The sequence below is a fragment of the Grampus griseus genome (assembly GCF_964374135.1).
Source record: "Grampus griseus genome assembly, chromosome: X".
NCBI lineage: Eukaryota > Metazoa > Chordata > Mammalia > Artiodactyla > Delphinidae > Grampus > Grampus griseus.
This window is the reverse complement of record NC_138999.1, coordinates 27,918,581-27,942,915: the sequence shown is the minus strand read 5'-3', so window position 1 is coordinate 27,942,915 and position 24,335 is coordinate 27,918,581. Positions and strand designations below refer to the sequence as shown.

The 24,335-nt window shown below is 36.6% G+C and overlaps 1 protein-coding gene across 5 annotated transcripts in view; it reads right to left on the bottom strand.

Annotated features, from left to right (window-relative positions):
- DMD (dystrophin) overlaps positions 1-24,335 on the bottom strand; it is a 2,236,200-nt gene that overhangs the window by 1,545,280 nt on the left and 666,585 nt on the right. For all 5 annotated transcript variants that reach the window (XM_082680764.1, XM_082680765.1, XM_082680763.1 and 2 more), the window contains one exon: positions 242-430. In XM_082680764.1, coding sequence (XP_082536890.1) covers positions 242-430 — 189 coding nt within the window. The remainder of the gene's footprint in view (positions 1-241; positions 431-24,335) is intronic.

Below are 24,335 nucleotides of genomic sequence, written 5' to 3'. Positions count from 1 at the left end.
TTTTTTTTTAAATATTTATTTATTTATTTATTTGGCTGCACTAAGTCTTAGCTGTGGCTCGGAGGATCATTTTCAGTTGCGGCATGCAGGATCTTTAGTTGCGGCATGTGATCTCTTAGTTGCGGCATGCGATCTCTCAGTTGCAGCATGTGGGACCTAGTACCCTGACTAGGGATCGAACCCGGGAGTCTTAGCCACTGCACCACCAGGGAAATCCCCATTAATCGACGTTTTGCTTTACCTCATGAGTATGAAATTGTTCTTTCACTTCTTCTACATCATTAGAAATCTCTCCTTGTGCTTGCAATGTGTCCTCAGCTGAAAGAAGCCATGAGAGTACTTCTTCTAAAGCTGTCTGGTAACTGTCCAGGTTTACTTCAGTCTCCATCAATGAACTGCCAAATGACTTGTCTTCAGGAGCTTCCAAACGCTGAACAATAAAACAAATTGGGTGTTATACAATTAGTACCTTGGCAGACTGTTCCAGTACATTAAATGATAAATCAAATGAAATATTTAAAATGCTAGAAATGTCCACTTGCATTATCAGAGACATGAACAGCAGAAACATACAATAACGAGCCTGCATTTTAACATCCTCACAAATATACAAATTCTCAAACGGCAGCTGGAATCCACTTCAAATTAATATTTTATTAAAGCTCTTCTAAATTACTATAAAGAGTGAATTAGTACATCATCTCTTCATGTTGTATTTTAAATGCCATGGATTTTCATCCATAGGTAAATTTTTTTAGTTCATATTTTCAATCCTTTACATATACATTATTGGTATTATATTTACATAACTTTTGCAATAACATTAAAGGAAACATCTCTTCCCAAGATCCCCTAATAAAATATTTCTAAAAATTCACAGACAAGTTATCAGTATGAAAATAAGTGGGGGAAAGGTAAAATTTAAAAAGAAATAACCTCATTCACACATCTTAAATTTCTAACACTATAACAACTTCTGTGAGTTTAAGCCTTTATTTCCAGAAGGCCATGGTTTAAATAACAAGACATTATCTTAGGCGAAGTATTTGCTACCAGATTTATTTAGCAGGATGTTAACTGAGATTCCCAACAGTTGTCTTGTAATTTCTCCTTGGATCCTAAAGCTGAGAACAATGGTAACAAAGTGTTCATAATTCTAAAGAGAAGATCCAGGCCACCTATGAAGGAATTGCTAAGAAGGGACCACAAAACTGTCCCACCACCCTTAATCCACTGCCTAGCTCAAAGGTGTGTAAGAGGAAACAAGGAGACTGGAGAAATCTGGTGAGAAAGGATTCCCCTGGAGTGCGATGCACGTCCATACCTTCCACCACCTCAAGTCAAGTAATGGAGACCTCAAGAGAATCACCTGTAGGGCTGACAGTAGCTTCTAGGATGGAATATTGACCTCTAAACCTGGCTGTGTATTTGCAGAGATTCAGGAGCTATGGTACCAGTACTACCAAGTGATGGGAGAGAGCTCTTGGGGTAAGCTATGTGCCTGCTGCTTTAACCTGAAGGCAGTTATCAACAGCAAAAATTTGAACAAATAAGAAAATATGCATAAATTTTTCTTTAGGCCAACTGCACTCATGGCAGGTTGCTGGGCTTTAGAAATCCTGAGAAGGCCCACACTCAAGAGGGTTTCCTGCTGAGGTAAGGGACACAGGCAAATAGTTGAAGTAGTCAGAGCAAAAATATTGGAGAAATATTTGGAGAGAAATCTTCTGAACACCCTATAAAGAGAACAAGCAAACACTGGGCCCTAAGGAACAGGATTTTACAAAGGAAACAAACGGCATTGTAAAACAATCAGAAACTACTTGGGGCGGGGGGGGGGGGGTGGGGGGCTGTGGGGGGGTGGGGCAGGGTTCATGACCTTGCCTAGAGAAAAATTCATCCTTTTGATGGTTCTTCCCTGCCATGCCTGCCTTGAATTTCCAGTCCCCAGCAATTCTGGGCCTTATCCCACTGAGCTGCTAGCACCAACTTAACTGTGCTCTTCTGATAAATGCTCCAATTTTGAAACTTTAATATGATAAATTTCTCTATTAAGTCCTTTAGGATGAAAAAGCATAGTGGCAGTCTTTGGTATAATATTTTCATCAAATGATGCACTCTTAATCTATTTCTAGAGAACTGGCAGAAATAATGTCATCCTGTTAAGTCAAAATCACCCAACTCCAGTATCTCAAACAGAGCATAAATGCCCCAAGAGGGCTAGTCGCACTGGCCCTTCCCAAGGTCAAGGCAAGTTCTGAAGGGCTGAGGGGTTAGAACAAGTTTCATGGTGTATCCCTTCTCTCTAACCCTAAATACTACAAATAATAAGCATAAAAGTCATCATTAAGAGGAAAAAAGTCACAAAAACGTAGCCTGGGAGATGTGTGTAGACAGAACCAGCTTCATGGTTGGGCAACCTGAGCAGTTTTACAGTGCCCAAGACTCAGAACGACCCCTTGCTTGTTTTATCTGCTTTTTGACATTGCCGTCTTAAAATTCTTAATAATTTTATCTTTGAACTTGGATTTTGTAAGAAGTCCAATGGGGTGATGAAGTATGCATGTGAGCAGAGGAGATAAGTACGATAGGTGTGTTTGTCCCATTTGCATATAGTGTTTCTGATGTCCCATGAGCCTAGATTTCTGGTGGACCCATGACATGTGGGAGTTGAGCAGACTCAAAGTGAGCGGAAGGTAACTATGACTGAATGAGAGGGGCACTGACAGCCCCAGGAAGTCATGCTTTCAGTTTGAATGGGAACTTGCTTCCAATGCAGAAAGAAGGCAATCCTAAGAAAACATGAACAATCAAAGAACCCTATCATATCCTTTCTTACTCTTATTTCTTTCCTGTATTAGCCAACCATTTATGCTGAAACTGACGACAGAGAAAGAAAGGGAAAGATAGGGCAAGATGGTTCCTTTCCTTTCACTCCTTCCTTAACTCATCAGTAAGCTGAAGGCACAGGACATGGGTAGAACTTACACCTATCAAGAAGTGAAATAAAAACAGCTTAGTTGTACAATGTTTCCATGTTAAGAATGAAATACATATGCGTGCACAAGCTCTGAAATACAAATTGTGCGATGCTGGTGATTCTGCTTGAGTTAAACGATCTTATATTTGCATTTACAACTGCAGTTGCACAATATAACAATGGACAGTAAAACTCATGTTAATACTTTAAAATTTTAATTTTCTTTATTCAGTATATAGCAAATAAACACGATGGCAAGTTGAGAGAAAGACCATAGAATTAAGTAAACAGCTTTATATTTTAGTAATTTTAATAGCACTTTCCTTCCTGCAGTTTTGAACAAGGGGCTCCGTATTTCATTTTTCACTGGGCTGTACAAATTGCTAGCCAGCCCTGTATGTAGGTGGAAAAAAAGTACAGTCCACTCCTGGATATTTTGCCTTCCCTGGGTTATGGGTGAGAAGAGATGGGACATTTATTATGTACAATAAAAAGTGGTTATAAAACCCAGGGGCTTTGGAGGCAAACAATCAGTGTTTGAATCTTGTCACCCTGGTAAAGTTACTTAGCCCCATCATTAGCCTTAGCTTCCTCCTATGTAAAATGAGAACAATAATACTTTCCTAAGATTGCCGTAAGAATTAAAGGAGAGTATATAAAGTGTTTGGCAGAATACCTGATCTTGTGCAAGAACCCAATACAGTAGACGATAGCTATTAATTATTATTCGATTCTTCTACACATAAGAACCATTTTGAAACACAACCTGCTCCAAGGTTACCTTCTTAAGTCACTGTCCAGATTTCAAGGGCCAGATAATTCCTATAGAAAAAATGACCCAGGAAACTTCTAAGAGCAAGCATCAATTAAATCAAACCTTTCTGAACCTGAACCTCAATCTAGTTCCTATTTAAAAGTTCTAAAAATTATTAACAATCTTGAGTTCAAATAATCTTTTGCAAATGATAAATTGTAAACAACACTATTACTCAAGTAACACAATACTATATTTTACTACTGTACAATTTGGATTAAAAAAGTAAACAGCTCATGACTTACTGCTATTTACAGAGGCTTGAATTTTCGGAGAAAATTTTAGAAGGCAAATCTTTATACTTTAGGACATGCTGTCTAGCACTCATAAATTCTGAATCTAAAAGTTTTGTCTGAGGATGTTCATAAAACAAAAACTTTGCAAAGACAGCTATATTAAAGGTAAATTCAAACATGAATAAGCTATGTAAAATTACATAAGTAACTCAATTAATCATTATTTATATCCATAAATCAGCTCTACATATATACATGATTATGGTCAAAATTGTCAGCTAGACTCTGAGTAATTTTTTCTCTGTCTAGACCACTGTTTTTCAAATTTGTAAGTCATGATCCATCAGTGATTCATGAAATCATTTTAGTGGGTCATGACCAGGAATATTCTATTTAAAATTAAATAGAATAAAAATACCAGTCTGTGTAATTTATATTAAGGACTAGATTATTTAATGAATTTTTGTTTCAGATATGTATATATATATGTGTGTCTATGTATAAATGTATATGTATATATGTTCCGGATCAAGATGAAAAAAAAATTATAGCTCATGGAACAAAACTGGAAATGGTTCTAGAATTTCAGGTAAACCCATGAAAGAAGAAATTTGCTTGAATTCCACATTTGCACATTTGCAATAAAACCCTTGGAAAAACACATATTCTTTTTATTTATTTATTTTTTTGTCCATCTTTGAAAGAGAATTTGGAAACAAACAAGGACACATAGGCTTATGCTTCTGGTTTTAGTTTCCCAAAATATGTATTCATTGTCATAGTATTACATATTTCACTTTAGCTTGTCACTACTTCATACATATTATGGCAAAGAAAATTTTCTAGGGAACTTGATCTTTGCTTCTTATAGAAAAAGATCTATGCATAAGAAAGAGACACCAATCATTTCATGAATGGAGATGCTAGGATCAACTGGAAATAATTGTTTTCCTATGCTTTGATCTTGTTTTAATTTCTGTCTTTATAAAAGTAGTTTATGTTTGCAGTACATTGGGCAAATAATGATTCAGATGAGAGGCATAACAATGGATGGATGAAACAATTCTGGTTGTTTTCAAAATTAAGAACACTAAAATTTATTCAACATTACCCACATACTTCAAAGACTTAATTACTACCCTTTTGCACGAAGAATTACTAGATATTGTCACCTGTGTTCCTTGAAGATGTTGCTAATGCATAAAGGTGAAGGAGTAGACAGCAGAAGAGTAAAGTAATGGGGGAAGACAAATAAGTATATGTGTTAGTCCTGCAATGTCCAGGACAAATGTCTGGAAACTCATCTCTAGTAATAGAAATTGACATAATAAAACAGAGAGTGATAGGCTTGACACGACTCCATACATAAATATTTTTTAAAAACCAGTTTACTATCTAGCTGACCTGGGATAAGTTATTCAACCTCTCTGTGTCTCAGTTTCCCCATCTGTAAAACAAAGAAAATAATAATATATCTCCATAGGACTGTTGAAAAGATTATATGTAATGATGCATATAAAATGCTAAGCACATTCTAGTTTCCAAGAAATGCTTTGCAACGCCTGTACTTGGGGACCAATGTTCGCTGAAATGGCAAACGATTTTTATGAGGAAACACAGTTGAATGAGCTGTGTGTATTTTTAGAAGCATGACTTTGGCAATTCAAACTGAGATAAGTCATCAAATGACAACACATAGGTAGTGAAACCAGCAATCCAGCAAACCACAAAGCTCTTAGAAAAATAGCTGGGACGTTTCCAGAGGGCACAATCTATCGCTGAGTACTTTTATATTTCTGTTGAAACTGATCTATTTTGGCAACTTCCCCAAATTTAACCTTAAAATGTGATATGAGTTTTAACCTGGATAAAAACAGTTTTACTGTTCTTGAATGTATAAATGCTTCAAGAACTTTTGAAAGTTTTGTCACTTACCTCCTTTAAATGTGTCACACTTCTTTTTTACACAGTGTAAGACAATGCATGGATGGTGAATTTTTGGGTGTATTCTATAATCTTTATCCTTCAGTGAAAGGTTATTTGAAAGCTAAAGGATCATGGAGGGATAACCAAGTGGTTCTTTTACTAAGTAACAGAAGAACAGTTCAGAGGAACCAGGATTTATATCTGGAAACATTCTTGCCACATTTCTGCTGTTTCCTCTGAGATATAACATGTAAACCAGGGTATTATTCAAAGTATGAAAAATGATTACAGAAGTGATTTACGAGAAGTTAATCCATCATGCAACACTGTACATGACATTCAATCTAATGATACCATTAAATAGGTAATTTTTAATATTGCTTGTGCCTGAAATTCAGTTCAAAGTTAAGCCCTAATGAGGATTTAGGAAAAATTATGGCCTGCTGTATGGCAATATTAAAACAACCATCACAACAACAACGACTACATCTCTAATAGCAATAACAACAGCTGCCATTATTTATTGGGCACTTTGTGTCAGTCAATTTGCTAAGCACTTAACGTGCATTATATCATTTCACCACAACAGTTCAAGATGACAGAAAATAGTAGGATGAGGAAACAGGAACAGAAAAATTAAATAACATGCCAAAGGTCACAAAGGTAACTGGCTGATCTGGTATTTAAAACCAGGTTGCTTGGATTCTAAAACACACATCCTTATCTGTTCTCTTCAAGGAAAGAGATCCTTTGTTTAAGGCCTTTTTGACATTTATAAGGGAAATGCAAATGATATTAAGCCCTGGGAAGACTCTAGATAGATTTCCTTAACAGCCACAAATTCTGCCCTCTGCCTCAAACCAAGTAATAAGAGACCAGAGCAGGCCTCTACCCTGTTGGTGCAGGTAGATTAGTCAGCTGAAGGCAACAGGCAGTTCTTCAGTTTTATCATTGGCTCCTAACAAGAGTGTGCATGCTCCAAGGTATATATTTCAGGGTCTCATTAACAATTAAAGCTCTTAATCTTAAGGTTTAGAGAACTGAGAAGAGTGTATAAAGGCTCACTGTATTTGAAAGAAATAAAAGTTGTGAAACCTTTTGACAAGTTTTTTATCTCTTGTACTAATATTTCTTTTCACATCTTAAAGTAAAAGACTCAAAAGTCAGGGTGGGCTACAAGCTGGGAGGAATCACTGCTGATTTAGGGAAGATACTATAAAAGAATTTAAGGTAAAAACAAAAAAAAACAAAAAAAAAGAATTTAAGGGTATATATGTATATATTATAAAATGAGGCGATGGAAAACATGAGTAGGAATGCAAAACAGAGTCCCAAGTGGGTCTGATGTAGAAAATACATGTCATAAAGACATATGTGTGTATTAGTTTAAAAACAAACCCTTTTATTATTATTGAAATGACTTGCTCTTTTATTTTCAACAATTTGGTTGAAAGCTGTCCAGCAAACAACATACTTTACAATTTATTTCACATTCACCTCTTCTTTTTCATTCCTAGTGACATCACCCTAAACCACTGGTTCTCAACCAGGAGCTGTTTTGCCCTCTTGGGGACATTTGACAATATCTGGAGGCAGTTCTGATCGTCACTGCTGGGGGTAGAGGGTGCAACTGACATCTAGGACATCCAGCGGGTAGACGCCAGGAATGCTGCTAAACATTCTACACTGCACAGCTCAACAGCAGCATAAGTACTACCACCACCCACTCCCCCTCCACAAAAAAATGATCAGGCCCCAAATGTCAGGAGTGACACTTTGAGAAACTCTGTGCTAAAACAACACAAAAATGAGGTTAATGACATGCTCCCCAAATTGATTCCCTCTTCTCTATCTTTTGCTTGCTTCAATCCAACTTGAGCATAGCTGCCACATTTATAACGGGTATTTTACTCTTACATGCAATAAACTTCAGTGATTTTACTCTTAGAATACAGTCCCAAATTCATACCCTAACATGTAGTGGTCTCAGATGTTTTCCTCTATTCTCTCTCTCACAGCTTTGGAAACCTACAAATAATCAATTTTCATCTTTCACCTTCCTATTTGTTTATTTCTCTGCTACCAACATATTAAAACAAAAACAACAACAAAAATACTTTTCCAAACATATTTAAATATTCGCCTTTAAGTTCCAGCTCAAATCTCATCTCCTGTATGACTCTTCCTGAACCTTACAATATTGCTCTTCAACTTTGTAAAGTGTTCATCTTTATCAAAATAACATTTGTGACTGCATATTCCACTTTTTTCTATTTTTTTTAAATTTACATCTTTATTAGAGTATAATTGCTTTACAATGGTGTGTTAGTTTCTGCTTTATAACAAAGTGAATCAGTTATACATATACATATGTCCCCATATCTCCTCCCTCTTGCGTCTCCCTCCCTCCCACCCTCCCTATCCCACCCCTCTAGGTGGTCACAAAGCACGGAGCTGATTTCCCTGTGCTATGTGGCTGGTTCCCACTAGCTATCTATTTTACCTTTGGTAGTGTATGTCCATGCCACTCTCTCACTTTGTCACAGCTTACCCTTCCCCTTCCCCGTATCCTCAAGTCCATTCTCTAGTATGTCTGCGTCTTTATTCCCATCTTGCCCCTAGGTTCTTCACGACCTTTTTTTTTTTTCATATTCCACTTTTTTAATCACGTTGTCCCATAGCAATTTTGAGGACTGATTCAACTTAGCTGCCCTATTCACTCTGCACCCAATCTACCAGGTATTACAAAAGTTTTAGCTAAAAAATTTAATCTTCTATTATCTAAATCAGGATTTCTTGCAATATCAAATGAAAACATTTTCATATTTATAATACGGATTCAAAACCTCACGAAAACATTTCATTTATATTTTAAATGCACTTAAAATATTTCCTTTCAAGTTTCTGTGTGTAGTTGTAGAAGATTTCATAACTGACACACTTATGATGAGAATACTGTCAAATATTCATTTTCGAAATGCACTCTCCATAGCACATATTTCCTATAAAATGCAGTTCTTTTCTTAATCATTGTCGGTTAATACAGAAATTTGCCTTGAAAGGAGAGATCAAGTCTTTTTACTGCTTCTGGAAATGTCTGAGAAATGACACAGTAAGCACAGCCATTTGCCAAAACAGAAATGTTCAGCATATCTGGAACACTTATTTTTTTGAAAAAGAAAATATATACTACATTTTTTCAAATACTTTACCATGTGATAACTAGAACATTTCTGTGCAGTAAAAAGTATTCTCTGGGACACTCCGATTTTATTGCAAAATATTATAAGCATTTTACTACTTAAGATAATACAACCTGTAAACACATTTAACTGTTCACATGCATTGCAATGCATCCAGAACACCAAAGATGCCAATAAATAAGGTCCAATACCAATTCATCTGATTAAATATGTCTGACCGAGGACATCAAGGATCATATGTTATACAAAATCATCTGAAAACCTGTATATTAAAAATTAGTAAAGTTTCTTTCTTTCTTAATTTCAAATAAAGTATGCATATGAAGAGACATCATACTATGTTCTTCTGAAACCCCAGTGGATCATCTTGTGTATCTTGTGGTTAGGTGCTCCCCACTTTGTAGACTATGTTCTAATCTATAATGCTTTTTTCATCCTCTAAACTCCTATAGAATTTATAAACACAACACAAGTATAATTCATTGAGTGTTTACTATTTGTAAGGTGTGCTGCAAGCACATCATTAAAATACCTAATTTAACCTTACAACAAAAGGAATGCCTACTGTCTACGTTTTACAGGAAGGAGACCAGATGCATAGGGGTTAGAAACTTGCCCAAGGTCACAGTTAGTAAAGAGCAGAGATGGGAGGTGAACTCAGTATCTGTCTCTCAGAAGCCTACAATTTTAACTATGTTGCCAGACATATTTTTCATAACTTAAGGAGAAGAAGCATTTCCCAGATGTAGCTATATTGGTTGAAAAATATGCATTTAAAAATCAAAAATGTAAGAATGTGCCATACTTTGAATGTAATGATTATAAGTCTCTCACGCACCCCAAGAACCAGTGATAGAATTCTTTGATTCACCCAGTCTCTCTCTCCCCTAGACCCTTCTGTGAATAATTTTACATGTTTATAAAAAGATTGGCTTTGGTGTACAATTTCTGTATTCTCAATAGATAACTTGCTCATATAAAGATTTTTAAATATTTACAATGGGCTTCATTAGTACAATGCCCTAAAATTTACTGGTATACTTGAATTTTTAAATCACCACATAAAATTATGGATACTATAAAATATGTAACAATATCACTGGGATATATAATCATACTTGGAACATATATCAACATCTAAAACATGCCTATTGGCATATTTCAAATTGTTTGGTCTACTTTTGAAAATAGGAAGGGAAGAAACAAAAGGAATAAAAATGCTTTCTTTGTTCACATACTGAGATAATCAATACTATATTTAAAAACAAAATTTTATTTTAAAAATACTCTTGTGTAGAGTCAGTTATCATTTTCTTGATTTGTATAACCCTTGGAAATTTTCTACAAAATCACTACTTAGTCTATAAAAAGGTATTTTTTAATATATTGGCCTTATTTCATATTACACTAGGAAGGAAACGGAATTATTTCTACACAAATTAAAACAATGAATTAAACCTTGAGTATTAAAATATGCCAGCAATTAAAAACTTTAACATGAAGATGAATTAAAAATCCTGCAAATGAGCAGAAAATGAAGGTCAACTATGTCTTTGTTCTGGGGAAACTATAAATCAGGAAAAGGAAATTCATTTAAGCCAGAAGGGAAATAGTCACAAGTATGTTTAGAATCTCCTGATATAGAAATCCTGGGAGGCAGCTCAATTTGACCTACAAAGCATTTTGGATAATCAAATTGTGCCTAGGCCTGAAGGTACACACATGGTATTTGTTTAAAAGAATCGTGATCGCCTTGTAAACTTCTTTTACAATGTTATTAGCACAAGTTGCTCCACATACTTGGCCAACATTGCTTATTTCTCCCACTGTCCCAGAAGCACCACAAACTGTCAATTATCATGGGAGTTTATCAGAGTATGGATTATCTGGAGCTCTTATTTCTCTTCCATTTGGCCTTTTCACAGCTCATTAGCACCTCAACAAGAAAGTTAAGGCTAAGGAAGGAAAGGCTGCTGAAATTTAAAATAATTAAATTTGCTCCTTGTCAGCAGCATATACAGCAAAACATTTAGAAATGCTAGAAAAATTAACCAAAATGGGATCCACAAAGATATTTAAGGTATACAATGGCAATTTGCCTTGACTGATTTTTTCCAACTGTATTGTCTGAAATATTGACTAAATTGACTGGAGGTTTTGGCATCCTACAGGATTCAAAGCCTTTTGTTTTTAGCATATAATAGGCCACCTTTAGAGATATCACTTGCCAGTGAGCAATACATAACACTCATTGCCGATATATTGACCATTTTTCAGTGTGAAGAAAAGAAATTGACAATCAGCTTTCCAAAAGAAGATTTATGACTCAATAGTTACTTAGGTAGAAAAGAGTATGCGGGGTAGACAAAACTATAAAGCTCCTTGTTTGGTTTTAGGCTTGCCTGTGCATTTGATGCCACCAGCCTCCCTGACTGTCCTCTAGGGAAAGAAAACCATTTGCACTAAAGCACAATTACACCTGATGGCTAATTGAGTTTGCCTTGGGTTCTTGTGGAATCTAATAGTTTTATGACAAATACATAGGCACACATTTTTCCACAGGACAAATATCAATTTTTCTTTAGCACTGCAAATGTCTACAAAGCAAATATAGGCTAAAATAATAACGGAATCCAGTGCATGGTTCAGAAAATGTTACATAAGATAGGAAATGACATAGAAAAAATCTTTAAAATGTATAATGTATCAATATATATAAGGGTTATTGCAATGATGTAACATTATCTTTACATCATTAGAAATAAAACATATAGAAAAGATGTTTCTATTCATCACACACACGACTTCTTATGACTGACTCGCTTCCTTAACTTTCTTTATCCAATTATCACTATTTAAGGACCAGTGAAACATAGGTTTAATGAAATATAAAAGTGCTGACAATATTAATATAGACCTTCTTAATGAAACTGAACCTTCTCAGGAGGCAGCACATATCACCCAAAATACAGCATGAACAATGTATACAAATGCATAACCGAATTCATATCAAAGTTCATGAGACAACAGTTTGAATTCTAAGTCACAAATATGGTATTTTAAAAAAATCTTCATATGTAAAATCAACAGATTTAAAATTCAATGTGTTTTTCTTTTACAGGAATTATCTGATCAAGCCAAAGTGTATTTTACTGCCTCTCAGAAAAGGAATTTTTTTCAAAAGATTACCCAAAAAAGGTAGACGTGGGTATTTTTATAACTAGAATAAAAAACGCTTAATTGTAATGAAATGCTTCAATCATAACCTAGAAACTATACACACACATGTATATCCTTGTTTTGGGAAGAAATAAGGAACTCAGAAAATTAAATCTCTTCTATTATCTATTCATTATAGGTAATATATCCTTAAACATGGAAATAGTAATGTTACATCCATTATTATTCTACTTTTTAATAAGTATGTAAGATATTCACAATGAATCGGTAAATCTATCTTTGTCTAGCCTTTCTAGGGACAACTGAACTAATAATACTGAAAACTTTATGATTTGTCATAAAGTTGTTATAACTGCAGACTTGCCAGGTACAGAAACAATTAGAAAAAAATATTGTATACATTCAATACATCACACCTTTATTTATTTTGTAGAGAAGGGCTCTGAAAGCATATGAAATTCTGGCTCTACCACATATTAGTGATTCTTCAACAAATATTTATTGAGCAACTACCAAGAGCCAGGCACTGTTCTAGGCAACGACGATACAGCCATACACAAAACAGACAAAAACCCACATCTTTGTGGAACTAATCCTATTAGGGGAGGCATACTAAACAAATTAAATAAGTAAATTTGAAGCTGGTAAGTGCTATGGAGAAAAATAACGCGAGAAGAAGAAAGGGGACACTGTGGATTTAATTTAGGAAGGTCAGGGAAAATATCACTGAGTGAGCATCATTTGAGAAAAAGACTTAAAGATGCGAAAGAGAGGTAATCATGTGACTATGTGGGGGACATGTGCTTAGAGGCAAAGGCATGGAGGTCAGGATGGTTTCAGTGGAATGAGAGAAGGCAAGAATTGTGGAAGACAAGGCCACAGAAGGAATGAAGGGGGAGAGGGAGGTGACTGTGTATGGGCTCAGAACACAGAGGGGCTACTCCGAGTGGGTGGCAAGCCATTGGAGGATTTTCAGCAGCAGTGTGATATGATCTGACTTACATTTTAAGAGGAACATATGGCAGACAAAGTGGATGTAGGTAAGGGAAGGGCCAAAGTTAGCAGACCAGCTGAAAAGGCTATTTCAATAATCCAGACCAGAGATGAGGTTGGGGCCAGATTCTGGATACAGATTGGTCATGGTGACCTGGCATAATTTTCTGACCAATAATATAAGGTGTGAGAAAAAGGGAGACTAAGTATTTAGCTACAGCAACTGAAAGTGTGGAGCTGCTACTTACTTAGAAAGGGCTGCTGATGAAGCAGAATCGGGGGTTAGTCGGTTCAGTTTTGAACATGTTCAATTTGAATTGACCAGGAGTGAGTACTTGAATTGTGTGCCTAAGTTTGGAGTTGAGCAGAAAGTTCTGAGCCAGGGGAAACATTTGGCAGGCAATCAACCTACAGATGGTATTTGATATCAAGATACTAGATGAGATCATCAGGGAAATGAATGTGGTCTAAGAACTGATCCCTGGTTACTGTCACCTTTTATTTTTGAATCACATTTAATCGTTAAACGTTCACAATTCATACACTGATATGATCATATGCACATTAATTTTGTGGATTGTGAGTCAAGAATATTTTCTTTTCCCTCAGCTTTACGCATGTAAGAACTAGCTATCAAAACTGAGAACATTCATTGTCATTTTTCTAAATAGGAAAGTTGCTGCAATGCTTGACTGTGGGAGACCATGTTTTTCAGAAGGCTTGTTTCTTGAATTGGGTTTAAAGGGTCCCATTGCCCCTCTGCATTATTTACAATAAGCTGTAGAAAGTGCTTAAAAACTTGGCCTCAGGGGACAGAGCCCTACTGATCAGCAAGCTTTTGCATAAATAACAGATTTCCAGCAGCAAATGTTTTAAAATAAAGAACTGTTTGATCCTTACTGCATCGTGTTTTATAAAATCAAATCATGTTAAAACGTTCCAGCTATGTCATGGTCTATGCTCTATGCCAACTTGCTCTCTGACAAAACTCGAACGTGAAAGATTATTTCTTAATAAAGGGAGGAGACACACTGAGACTTAAAGGCATTGAAAAGGATTAAGCAGGAATAAATACTAATAATAATTGCTTATTAAAAATGGAATTGTATTAGTTAAATATTAATGGAACAAAAACTTGTTATTGAAGATGCATCATGAATGTTCATGTCAATTTTGTATGTGCCCGTTTTTCCACAATAGCAAGGACTATACATTTATACCACATATTACATATAGCACATAGTACAGTATACATAGTGTACTATAGATTCCTACCACATAGTATACTACTGCAGATTATACCAAAACCCTTGCTCAGGGCTTCCCTGGTGGCACAGTGGTTAAGAATCCACCTGCCAATGCAGGGGACACGGGTTCGAACCCTGGTCCGGGAAGATCCCACATGCCACAGAGCAACTAAGCCCGTGTGCCACAACTACTGAGCCTGTGCTCTAGAGCCCACAAGCCACAACTACTGAGCCCACACGCCGCAACTACTGAAGCCCATGCTCCTAGAGCCAGTGCTCCTCAACAAGCCACTGCTCCTCAACAAGCCACTGCAATGAGAAGCTCGTGCACTGCACGAAGAGTAGCCCCCACTCGCTGCCAACTAGAGAAAGCCCTCGCACAGCAACGAAGACCCGATGCAGCCAAAAATAGAATTAAAAACAAAAAACGTGCTTAAACCTCTCCCAATCTAAAACACAACTGTCCAATACTATCACTCTCCAGTCTATTATTCCATCTCCTCCTCACTTTCATCACTGAACTTCTGAATAGATTACTCCACTTTCCTGCTTCCAATTTGCTGTCTTCAACCTTTAACCTAGGCAATCGTTTTTGTTTCCCACCCTCTAAGGAAACAGCCTTCTCAAAGCTTCCAAGTCGACATCTAAAACATCACACCCAGTGCTTCTCCCCCAACGGCACCCTCTTCAATTCCATTAGAGCATTTGACACTGTTGTACATGAGCATCTTCCTCAGTTTTTTTTCCTAAATAAATTTATTTACTTATTTATTTTATTGTTGGGTCTTTGTTGCTGTGCGTGGGCTTTCTCTAGTTGCGGCAAGCAGGGGCTACTCTTCGTAGCGGTGTGCGGGCTTCTCAAAGCAGTGGCTTGTCTTTGTTGCAGAGCATGGGCTCTAGGCACACGGGCTTCAGTAGCTGTGGGTTGCAGGGCTCAGTAGTTGTGGCTCGTGAGCTACAGAGTGCAGGTTCAGTAGTTGGGTGCATGGGCTTAGTTGCTCTGGGGCATGTGGGATCTTCCCGGACCAGGGCTCGAACCCGTGTCCCCTGCATTGGCAGGCAGATTCTTAACCACTGTGCCACCAGGGAAGTCCCTCAAAGCTTTTTAAAAAAATCATCTGTGTTCTAGTACTCTTCTGAGGAAGTTCTATAATCACACCTAACTATCCCTCCCCCTATTCCCACCTGCACCAACTCATGGTTGCTTTTAGTTTGCCTGCTTAAATATATCATCTCAAATATTATATTCTTGAACCTCTTCAAACTTTATTGTACTTTTTCTCTCTATGAAATCTCATATACTCTTATGCATTGCTCTGTTATCTCTTTCCATCCTAGCCCCTATGTTGTATGTCTGTGTCACTGGTCTTAACTGACACCTTGAGAATAAACCCCAATTTCCAAATACAGTCAGACAGCTCTGCCTAGAGGTGTCGCTGGCACTTCCAATTCAGCATGACACTTGCTGTCCATCCTTATAATGCCCAAATGCCTCTGGAGTTAGCTCCTTAAATCCTTGGGTTGAAACACAGAACTCCATATTCAAAACCTGCCAGTGGTCTTCTCAAAAAAATATATCTCCCTTAGCATGATATTAGGATCATCCACAATTTGTCCTCAATCTTCCTTTCCAGTTGCCTCTCTTACTCCTCCCCCACCACCATACACACTACGTGTCATGTGCAACTGAAGAGTCATGCTTCTATGTCTTTCTCATGTGGTTCCATAAAGGAGACTGACCTTTCTATGGGAAGATTCTCCTATAAAAAATTGTATTTACCCATCAGGGTTCATCATTCAGCTATACCTCCTCTAATCTGCTAAGTCAAGATTTATGAAGCTGTGCTTCGTGCTTCCAAATGGTTTGTATGAATGTCTATTACACTTCTTAGTTCTACTGTGTCTCAAAGCAGTTCTAAGAGTATCTGTCTCCTCAGTCCACAAGGACCCTGAGGGTAAGTCAAATAACACCTAGTACTTAATACAAATTAGATCATCAATAAATACTTGATGGATGGAGCCATCAGTGTTTGACCTTCACATACTACATTATTATGTAAAATATTTAAGTACCATTGTAAATTAAAAATAAATTTTAACAGAAAGTCAAGAAGGTATAATTTTTAAATTATAGGCTTGGGAATGCAAGATACCTGGATTCCATTTTACTCTGCCACTTACTAGCTTTGTGCTTTCAGCAAATCATTTAACTGAATCTGTAAAGTGGGAAGATTGATTGGTGGTAAACATTACACACACTGTCTTCAAAGCAATTGCCACATGTTCCTGCCATTTATTAAGTGTACGCTAAATGGTAAAGTGATCATAATAGCAATTAACAGTCATAACATGTATATATGACCATTTTGAAAACCTTGGGCTATTTTGAATTTCAAGAAAATAAGCAAGATAAAACCACTGATTAAGAAGTTACAAATAATTATTTGCAATGAAACAAATACCTTTACCTTGTACTGAAGATCCATAATGATGCCCTGTCAGATTTTTCTGCTTCAAATGATTTGAAAATAGAAATTGCAAAACTACAGTCTGTTCTGTTATTGAGCTACTGAACACTGTATTAATTTGAACAGATTCTGTCAAGGCCAAAATCATTATAATGCTAAGAAAAATGTGTTCTCGTAAACAGGGAGAATGTGTGAGGGCAAGTGAGAGAAAAATGTATACACAGCACCTTCCATAGGATTTATTTAGGTTTTCTCAACTTAGCCAAAACAAAGAATTGCAAACATCCACCAGTGTGGTTGAACGTACATGAATGAGAAAAAACTTAGGAAAGTAGCCTCAGCTACAAGTAGATAGGTATAAAACGGTTAATAGCCTAGCATCAATACTAATCATGGTGAATCATCCTAAAATATTCCTCTCTCACTCTCCTTGGTTCTTTCTGAAATTTGGCTTTTGTGTCTATAGAATGTTCTGAATAAGCTATAACTCTCCATTATTCAAGGAATTATGTCTGGTTCTTAAACATTTCTCAATTACCAGACACCAACTTTTTTCATCAAACTTCATTTCTTATTCCAATTAAAACTCCCATTTTTAAATCTGTGTTCCCAACACATACACATACACACACAGCTCACTCGGTTCTTATTTACCTCCAAAACCTACCCTATATAAATGTTACATAAATATATTATATGTTACAGAAAAATGTAATCTTAAAACAAAAAAGGAAACCATATTGGGTTTAAAATGCCATTACTGTTAACAAACAGACATGCTTACAAATTTATGTAGATATATATTTGACTGTATGACACAAGTACCATCATAATTTATGGGTAAATATAGATATTATTTGGTCATTAGTTATTTTCTACTAAAATGTATAAGTCAATAAAATTTATTTAGAAAAAATTGGAAATCACACATCAGGGTGATCTAGGAGGGTCCTCTATTCCTGCACTTTACAAAGTAATCTATCCAGATAAATAGCTCCATTTTACTCAGTTTATTAAACTCTCTTCTTTGTTTTTGTAAATTCTATGGTGCATATTGAAGGCCAGCAGTCTCTGAGAAGAAAATACAAAAATGGCAAATTTAATAACAATCTAAACTATGTAATTGTATGCATTACACATCGTACATGCTTATGTTCTTATAAAAGATGTGTGACGAAACTTACTCAAGTGGAGTTCATGTATGATTATTTTCTTTATTCTAAAAAAACCTCAAGGTCTTCCTATGACAACACGAAAAATGACAGAAAAGAAAAATGTGATTATATTGAAAATAAGCACATTCTGAAAGCCAACAGTCACTGTTTTAGGTCATATATTTATCTTCATATACACAAGAACACCTAGTGAGGGCAGACAGCAGAAGCAAGAAGAACTACAATCCTGCAGCCAGTGGAACAAAAACGACATTCACAGAAAGACAGACAAGATGAAAAGGCAGAGGGCTATGTACCAGATGAAGGAACAAGAGAAAACCAAAGAAAAACAACTAAATGAAGTGGAGATAGGCGATCTTCCAGAAAAAGAATTCAGAATGATGATAGTGAAGATGATCCAGGACCTCGGGAAAACAATGGAGGCAAAGATTGAGAAGATGCAAGAAATGTTTAACAAAGACCCAGAAGAATTAAAGAACAAACAAACAGAGATGAACAATACAATAACCGAAATGAAAAATACACTAGAAGGAATCAATAGTAGAATAACTGAGGCAGAAGAACGGATAAGTGACCTGTAAGACAGAATGGTGGAACTCACTGCAGCAGAAAAGAATAAAGAAAAAAGAAGGAAAAGAAATGAAGACAGCCTAAGAGACCTCTGGGACAACATTAAATGCAAAAACATTCGCATTATAAGGGTCCCAGAAGGAGAGGAGAGAGAGAAAGGACTCGAGAAAATATTTGAAGAGACTACAGTTGAAAACTTCCCTAACCTGGGAAAGGAAATAGCCACCCAAGTCCAGGAAGCGCAGAGAGTCCCATACAGGATAAACCCAAGGAGAAACACGCAAAAACACATAGTAATCAAACTGGCAAAAATTAAAGACAAAGAAAAATTACTGAGAGCACCAAGGGAAAAACGAAAAATGACATACAAGGGAACTCCCATAAGGTTAACAGCTGATTTCTCAGCAGAAACTCTACAAGCCAGAAGGGAGTGGCATGATATACTTAAAGTGATGAAAGGGAAGAACCTCCAACCAAGATTATTCCACCTGGCAAGGATCTCATTCAGATTTGATGGAGAAATCAAAAGCTTTACAGACAAGCAAAACCTAAGAGAATTCAGCACCACCAAACCAGCTCTACAACAAATGCTAAAGGAACTTCTCTAAGTGGGAAACACAACAGAAGAAAAGAACCTACAAAAACAAACCCAAAACAATTAAGAAAATGGTCATAGGAACGTACATATCAATAATTACCTTAAACATGAATGCATTAAAGGCTCCAACCAAAAGACACAGGCTCGCTGAATGGATACAAATACAAGACCCATATATATGCTGTCTACAAGAGACCCACTTCAGACCTAGGGACACATACAGACTGAAAGTGAGGGGATGGAAAAAGATATTCCATGCAAATGGAAATCAAAACAAAGCTGGAATAGCAATACTCATATCAGATAAAATAGACGTTAAAATAAAGAATGTTACAAGAGACAAGGAAGGACACTACATAATGATCAAGGGATCAATCCAAGAAGAAGTTATAACAATTATAAATATATATGCACCAACATAGGAGCACCTCAATACATAAGGCAACTGCTAACAGCTATAAAAGAGGAAATCGACAGCAACACAATAATAGTGGGGGACTTTAACACTTCACTTACACCAATAGACAGATCATCCAAACAAAAAATTAATAAAGAAAAACAAGCTTTAAATGACACCACAGACCAGATAGATTTAATTGATATTTATGGGATATTCCAACCAAAAACAGCAGATTACACTTTCTTATCAAATGCACACGGAACATTCTCCAGGATAGATATCTTGCGTAAAAAAACAAGCCTTAGTAAATTTAAGAAAACTGAAATCATATCAAGCATCTTTTCCGACCACAATGCTCTGAGATTAGAAATGAATTACATGGAAAACAACATAAAAAACACAAACACATGGAGGCTAAACAATACATTACTAAAAACCAAGAGATCACTGAAGAACTCAAAGAGGAAATTAAAAAATACGTAGAGAAAAATGACAATGAAAACACGACCATCCAAATCTTATGGGATGCAGCAAAAGCATTTCTAAGAGGGAAGTTTATAGCTATACAAGCCTACATCAAGAAACAAGAAAAACCTCAAATAAACAATCTAATCTTACACCTAAAGGAACTAGAGAAAGAAGAACAAACAAAACCCAAAATTAGCAGAAGGAAAGAAATCATAAAGATCAGAGCAGAAATAAATGAAATAGAAACAAAGAAAACAATAGCAAAGATCAATAAAACCAAAAGCTGATTCTTTGAGAAGATAAAGAAAATTGATCAACCGTTAGCCAGACTCATCAAGAAGAGGGAGAGGACTCAAATTAATAAAATTAGAAATGAAAAAGGAGAAGTTACAACAGACACCGCAGAAATACAAAGCATCCTAAGACACTACTACAAGCAACTCTATGCCAATAAAATGGACAACCTGGAAGAAACGGACATATTCTTAGAAAGGTATAACCTTCCAAGACTGAACCAGGAAGAAATAGAAAATATGAACAGACCAATCACAAGTAATGAAATTGAAACTGTGATTAAAAACCTTCCAAGAGGGCTTCCCTGGTGGCGCAGTGGTTGAGAGTCCGCCTGCCGATACAGGGGACATGGGTTCGTGCCCCAGTCCGGGAAGATTCCACATGCGGTGGAGCGGCTGGGCCCGTGAGCCATGGCCGCTGAGCCTGTGCGTCCGGAGCCTGTGCTCCGCAACGGGAGAGGCCATAACAGTGAGAGGCCCACGTACCGCAAAAAAAAAAAACAAAAAAAAAAAACCTTCCAAGAAACAAAAGTCCAGGACCACATGGCTACACAGGCGAATTCTATGAAACGTTTAGAGAAGAGCTAACACCCATCCGTCTAAAACTCCTCCAAAAATCGCAGAAAAAGGAACATTCCCAAACTCATTCTATGAGGCCACCATCATCCCAATCCCAAAACCAGACAAAGATACTACAAAAAAAGAAAACTACAGACCAATATCAATGATGAACATAGATGCAAAAACCCTCAAAAAAATACTAGCAAACTGAATCCAACAACATATCAAAAGGATCATACACCATGATCAAGAGGGATTTATCCCAGGGATGCAAGGATTCTTCAATATTTGCAAATCAATCAAGGTGATACACCATATTAACAAATTGAGGAATAAAAACCATATGATCATCTCAATAGATGCAGAAAAATCTTTTGACAAAATTCAACACCATTTATGATAAAAACTCTCCAGAAAGTGGGCATAGAGGGAACCTACCTCAACATAATAAAGGCCATATATGACAAACCCACAGCAAACAACATTCTCAATGGTGAAAAATTGAAAGCATTTCCTCTAAGATCAGGAACAAGACAAGGATGTCCACTCTTACCACTATCATTCAACATAGTTTTGGAAGTCCTAGCCACGGCAATCAGAGAAGAAAAAGAAATAAAAGGAATCCAAATTGGAAAAGAAGAAGTAAAGCTGTCACTGTTTGCAGATGACATGGTACTATACATAGAGAATCCTAAAGATGCCACCAGAAAACTAGTAGAGCTAATCAATGAATTTGGTACAGTTGCAGGATACAAAATTAATGCACAGAAATCTCTTACATTTCTATATACTAATGATGAAAAATTTGAAAGAGAAATTAAGGACACACTCCCATTTACCACTGCAACAAAAAGAATAAAATACCTAGGAATAAACCTACATAGGGAGACAAAAGACCTGTATGCAGCAAACTATAAGACACTGATGAAAGAAAATAAAGATGATACAGATGGAGAGATATTCCATGTTCTTGGATTGGAAGAATCAATATTGTGAAAATGACTATACTACCCAAAGCAATCTACAGATTCAATGCAATCCCTATCAAATTACCAATGGCTTTTTTTATGGAACTGGAACAAAAAATTTCTAAATTTGTACGGAGACACAAAAGGCCCCGAAGAGCCAAAGCAGTCTCGAGGGAAAACGACGGAGCTGGAGGAATCAGACTCCCTGACTTCAGACTATACCACAAAGCTACAGTCATCAAGACAATATGGTACTGGCACAAACACAGAAATATAGATCAATGGAACAAGAGAGAAAGCCCAGAGATAAACCCACACACCTATGGCCAACTAGTCTATGACAAAGGAGGCAAGGATATACAATGGAGAAAAGACAGTCTCTTCAATAAGTGGCGTTGGAAATCTGACAGCTGCATGTAAAATAATGAAATTAGAACACTCCCTAACATCATACACAAAAATAAACTCTAAATGGATTAGAGACCTAAATGTAAGACTGGACACTAGAAAACTCTTAGAGGACAACACAGGAAGAACAATCTTTGACATAAATAACAGCAACATCTTTTTTGGTCCACCTGCTAGAGTGATGGAATTAAAAACGAAAATAAACAAATGGGACCTAATGAAACTTAAAAGCTTTTTCACAGCAAAGGAAACCATAAACAAAATGAAAAGACAACCGTCGGAATGGGAGAAAATATTTGCAAACGACTCAACGGACAAAGGATTGATCTCCAAAATACATAAACAGATCATGCAGCTCAATATTAAAAAAAAAAAAACAAACAACCCAATCCAAAAATGGGCAGAAGACCTAAATAGACATTTCTCTAAAGAAGACATACAGATGGCAAAGAAGCACATGACAAGCTGCTCAACATCACTAATTACTGGAGAAATGCAAATCAAAACTACAGTGAGGTATCACTTCACACGAGTTAGAATGGGCATCATCAGAAAACCTACAAAAAACAAATGCCTCAGAGGGTGTGGAGAAAAGGGAACCCTCTTGCACTGTTAGTGGGAATGTAAATTGATACAGCCACTATGGAGAACAGTATGGAGGTTCCTGAAAAAACTAAAAATAGAACTACCATGCAACCCAGCATCCCACTACTGGGCATATACCCAGAGCAAACCATAATTCAAAAAGACACATGCACCCCAATGTTCACTGCAGCACTATTTACAATAGCCAGGTCATGGAAGCAACCTAAATGCCCATCGACAGATGACTGGATAAAGAGGATGTGGTATATATATACAATGGAATATTCCTCAGCCATAAAAAGGAACGAAATTGGGTCATTTGTAGAGACATGGATGGATCTAGAGACTGTCATACAGAGTGAAGTAAGCCAGAAAGAGAAAAACAAATACTGTATATTAACGCATATATGTGGAACCTAGAAAAATGGTACAGATGAACTGGTTTGAAAGGCAGAAATAGAGACACAGGTGTAGAGAACATATGGAATATATGGAATCTTAAAAAAAAAAAAAAAAAGCTTCTGAAGAACCTAGGGGCAGGACAGGAGTAAAGACGCAGACGTAGAGAATGGACTTGAGGGCTTGGGGAGGGGGAAGGGTAAGCTGGGACGAAGTGAGAGAGTGCCATCGACAATATATGCATTACCAAATGTAAAACGGATAGCTAGTGGGAAGCAGCCACATAGCACAGGGAGATCAGCTCCTTGCTTTGTGACCAGCTAGAGGGGTGGGATAGGGAGAGTGGGAAGTAGATGCAAGAGGGAGGGGATATGGGGATATATGTATATGTATAGCTGATTCACTTTGTTATACAGCAGAAACTAACACAACATTGTAAAGCAATTATACTCCAATAAAGATGTTAGAAAAAAAAAGCAACCATTGATTAAACAATGACCTATTTTACCTGGAGACTCGTACTTTGGCATACCAACACTATTAAGGGATTAGAGAGAAACAAAGATGTTGGCACCTACCAGCCTCTTTATACCAAGAAATAAAGAAGCTCATGCTAAAGGTTACCTGTCTGAAGTACAGAAAAAAAGAAAATATGGCTTTTTTTCAAGAGACCTTTGCTGCCTCTGGCTTATAATGTAAATGGCTTGAGAGGCTGATAATTTTAGCCTGATAGGATTGGAAAAGCCAATTTTTATTTTTATTCCAAATCTAATGAGGAGAGGTAAGAGGGGCAGAATTTAAGACTTAAGTACTAAAACAACAACAACAACAACAACAACAACCATAGGGCTTCCCTAAAGCAC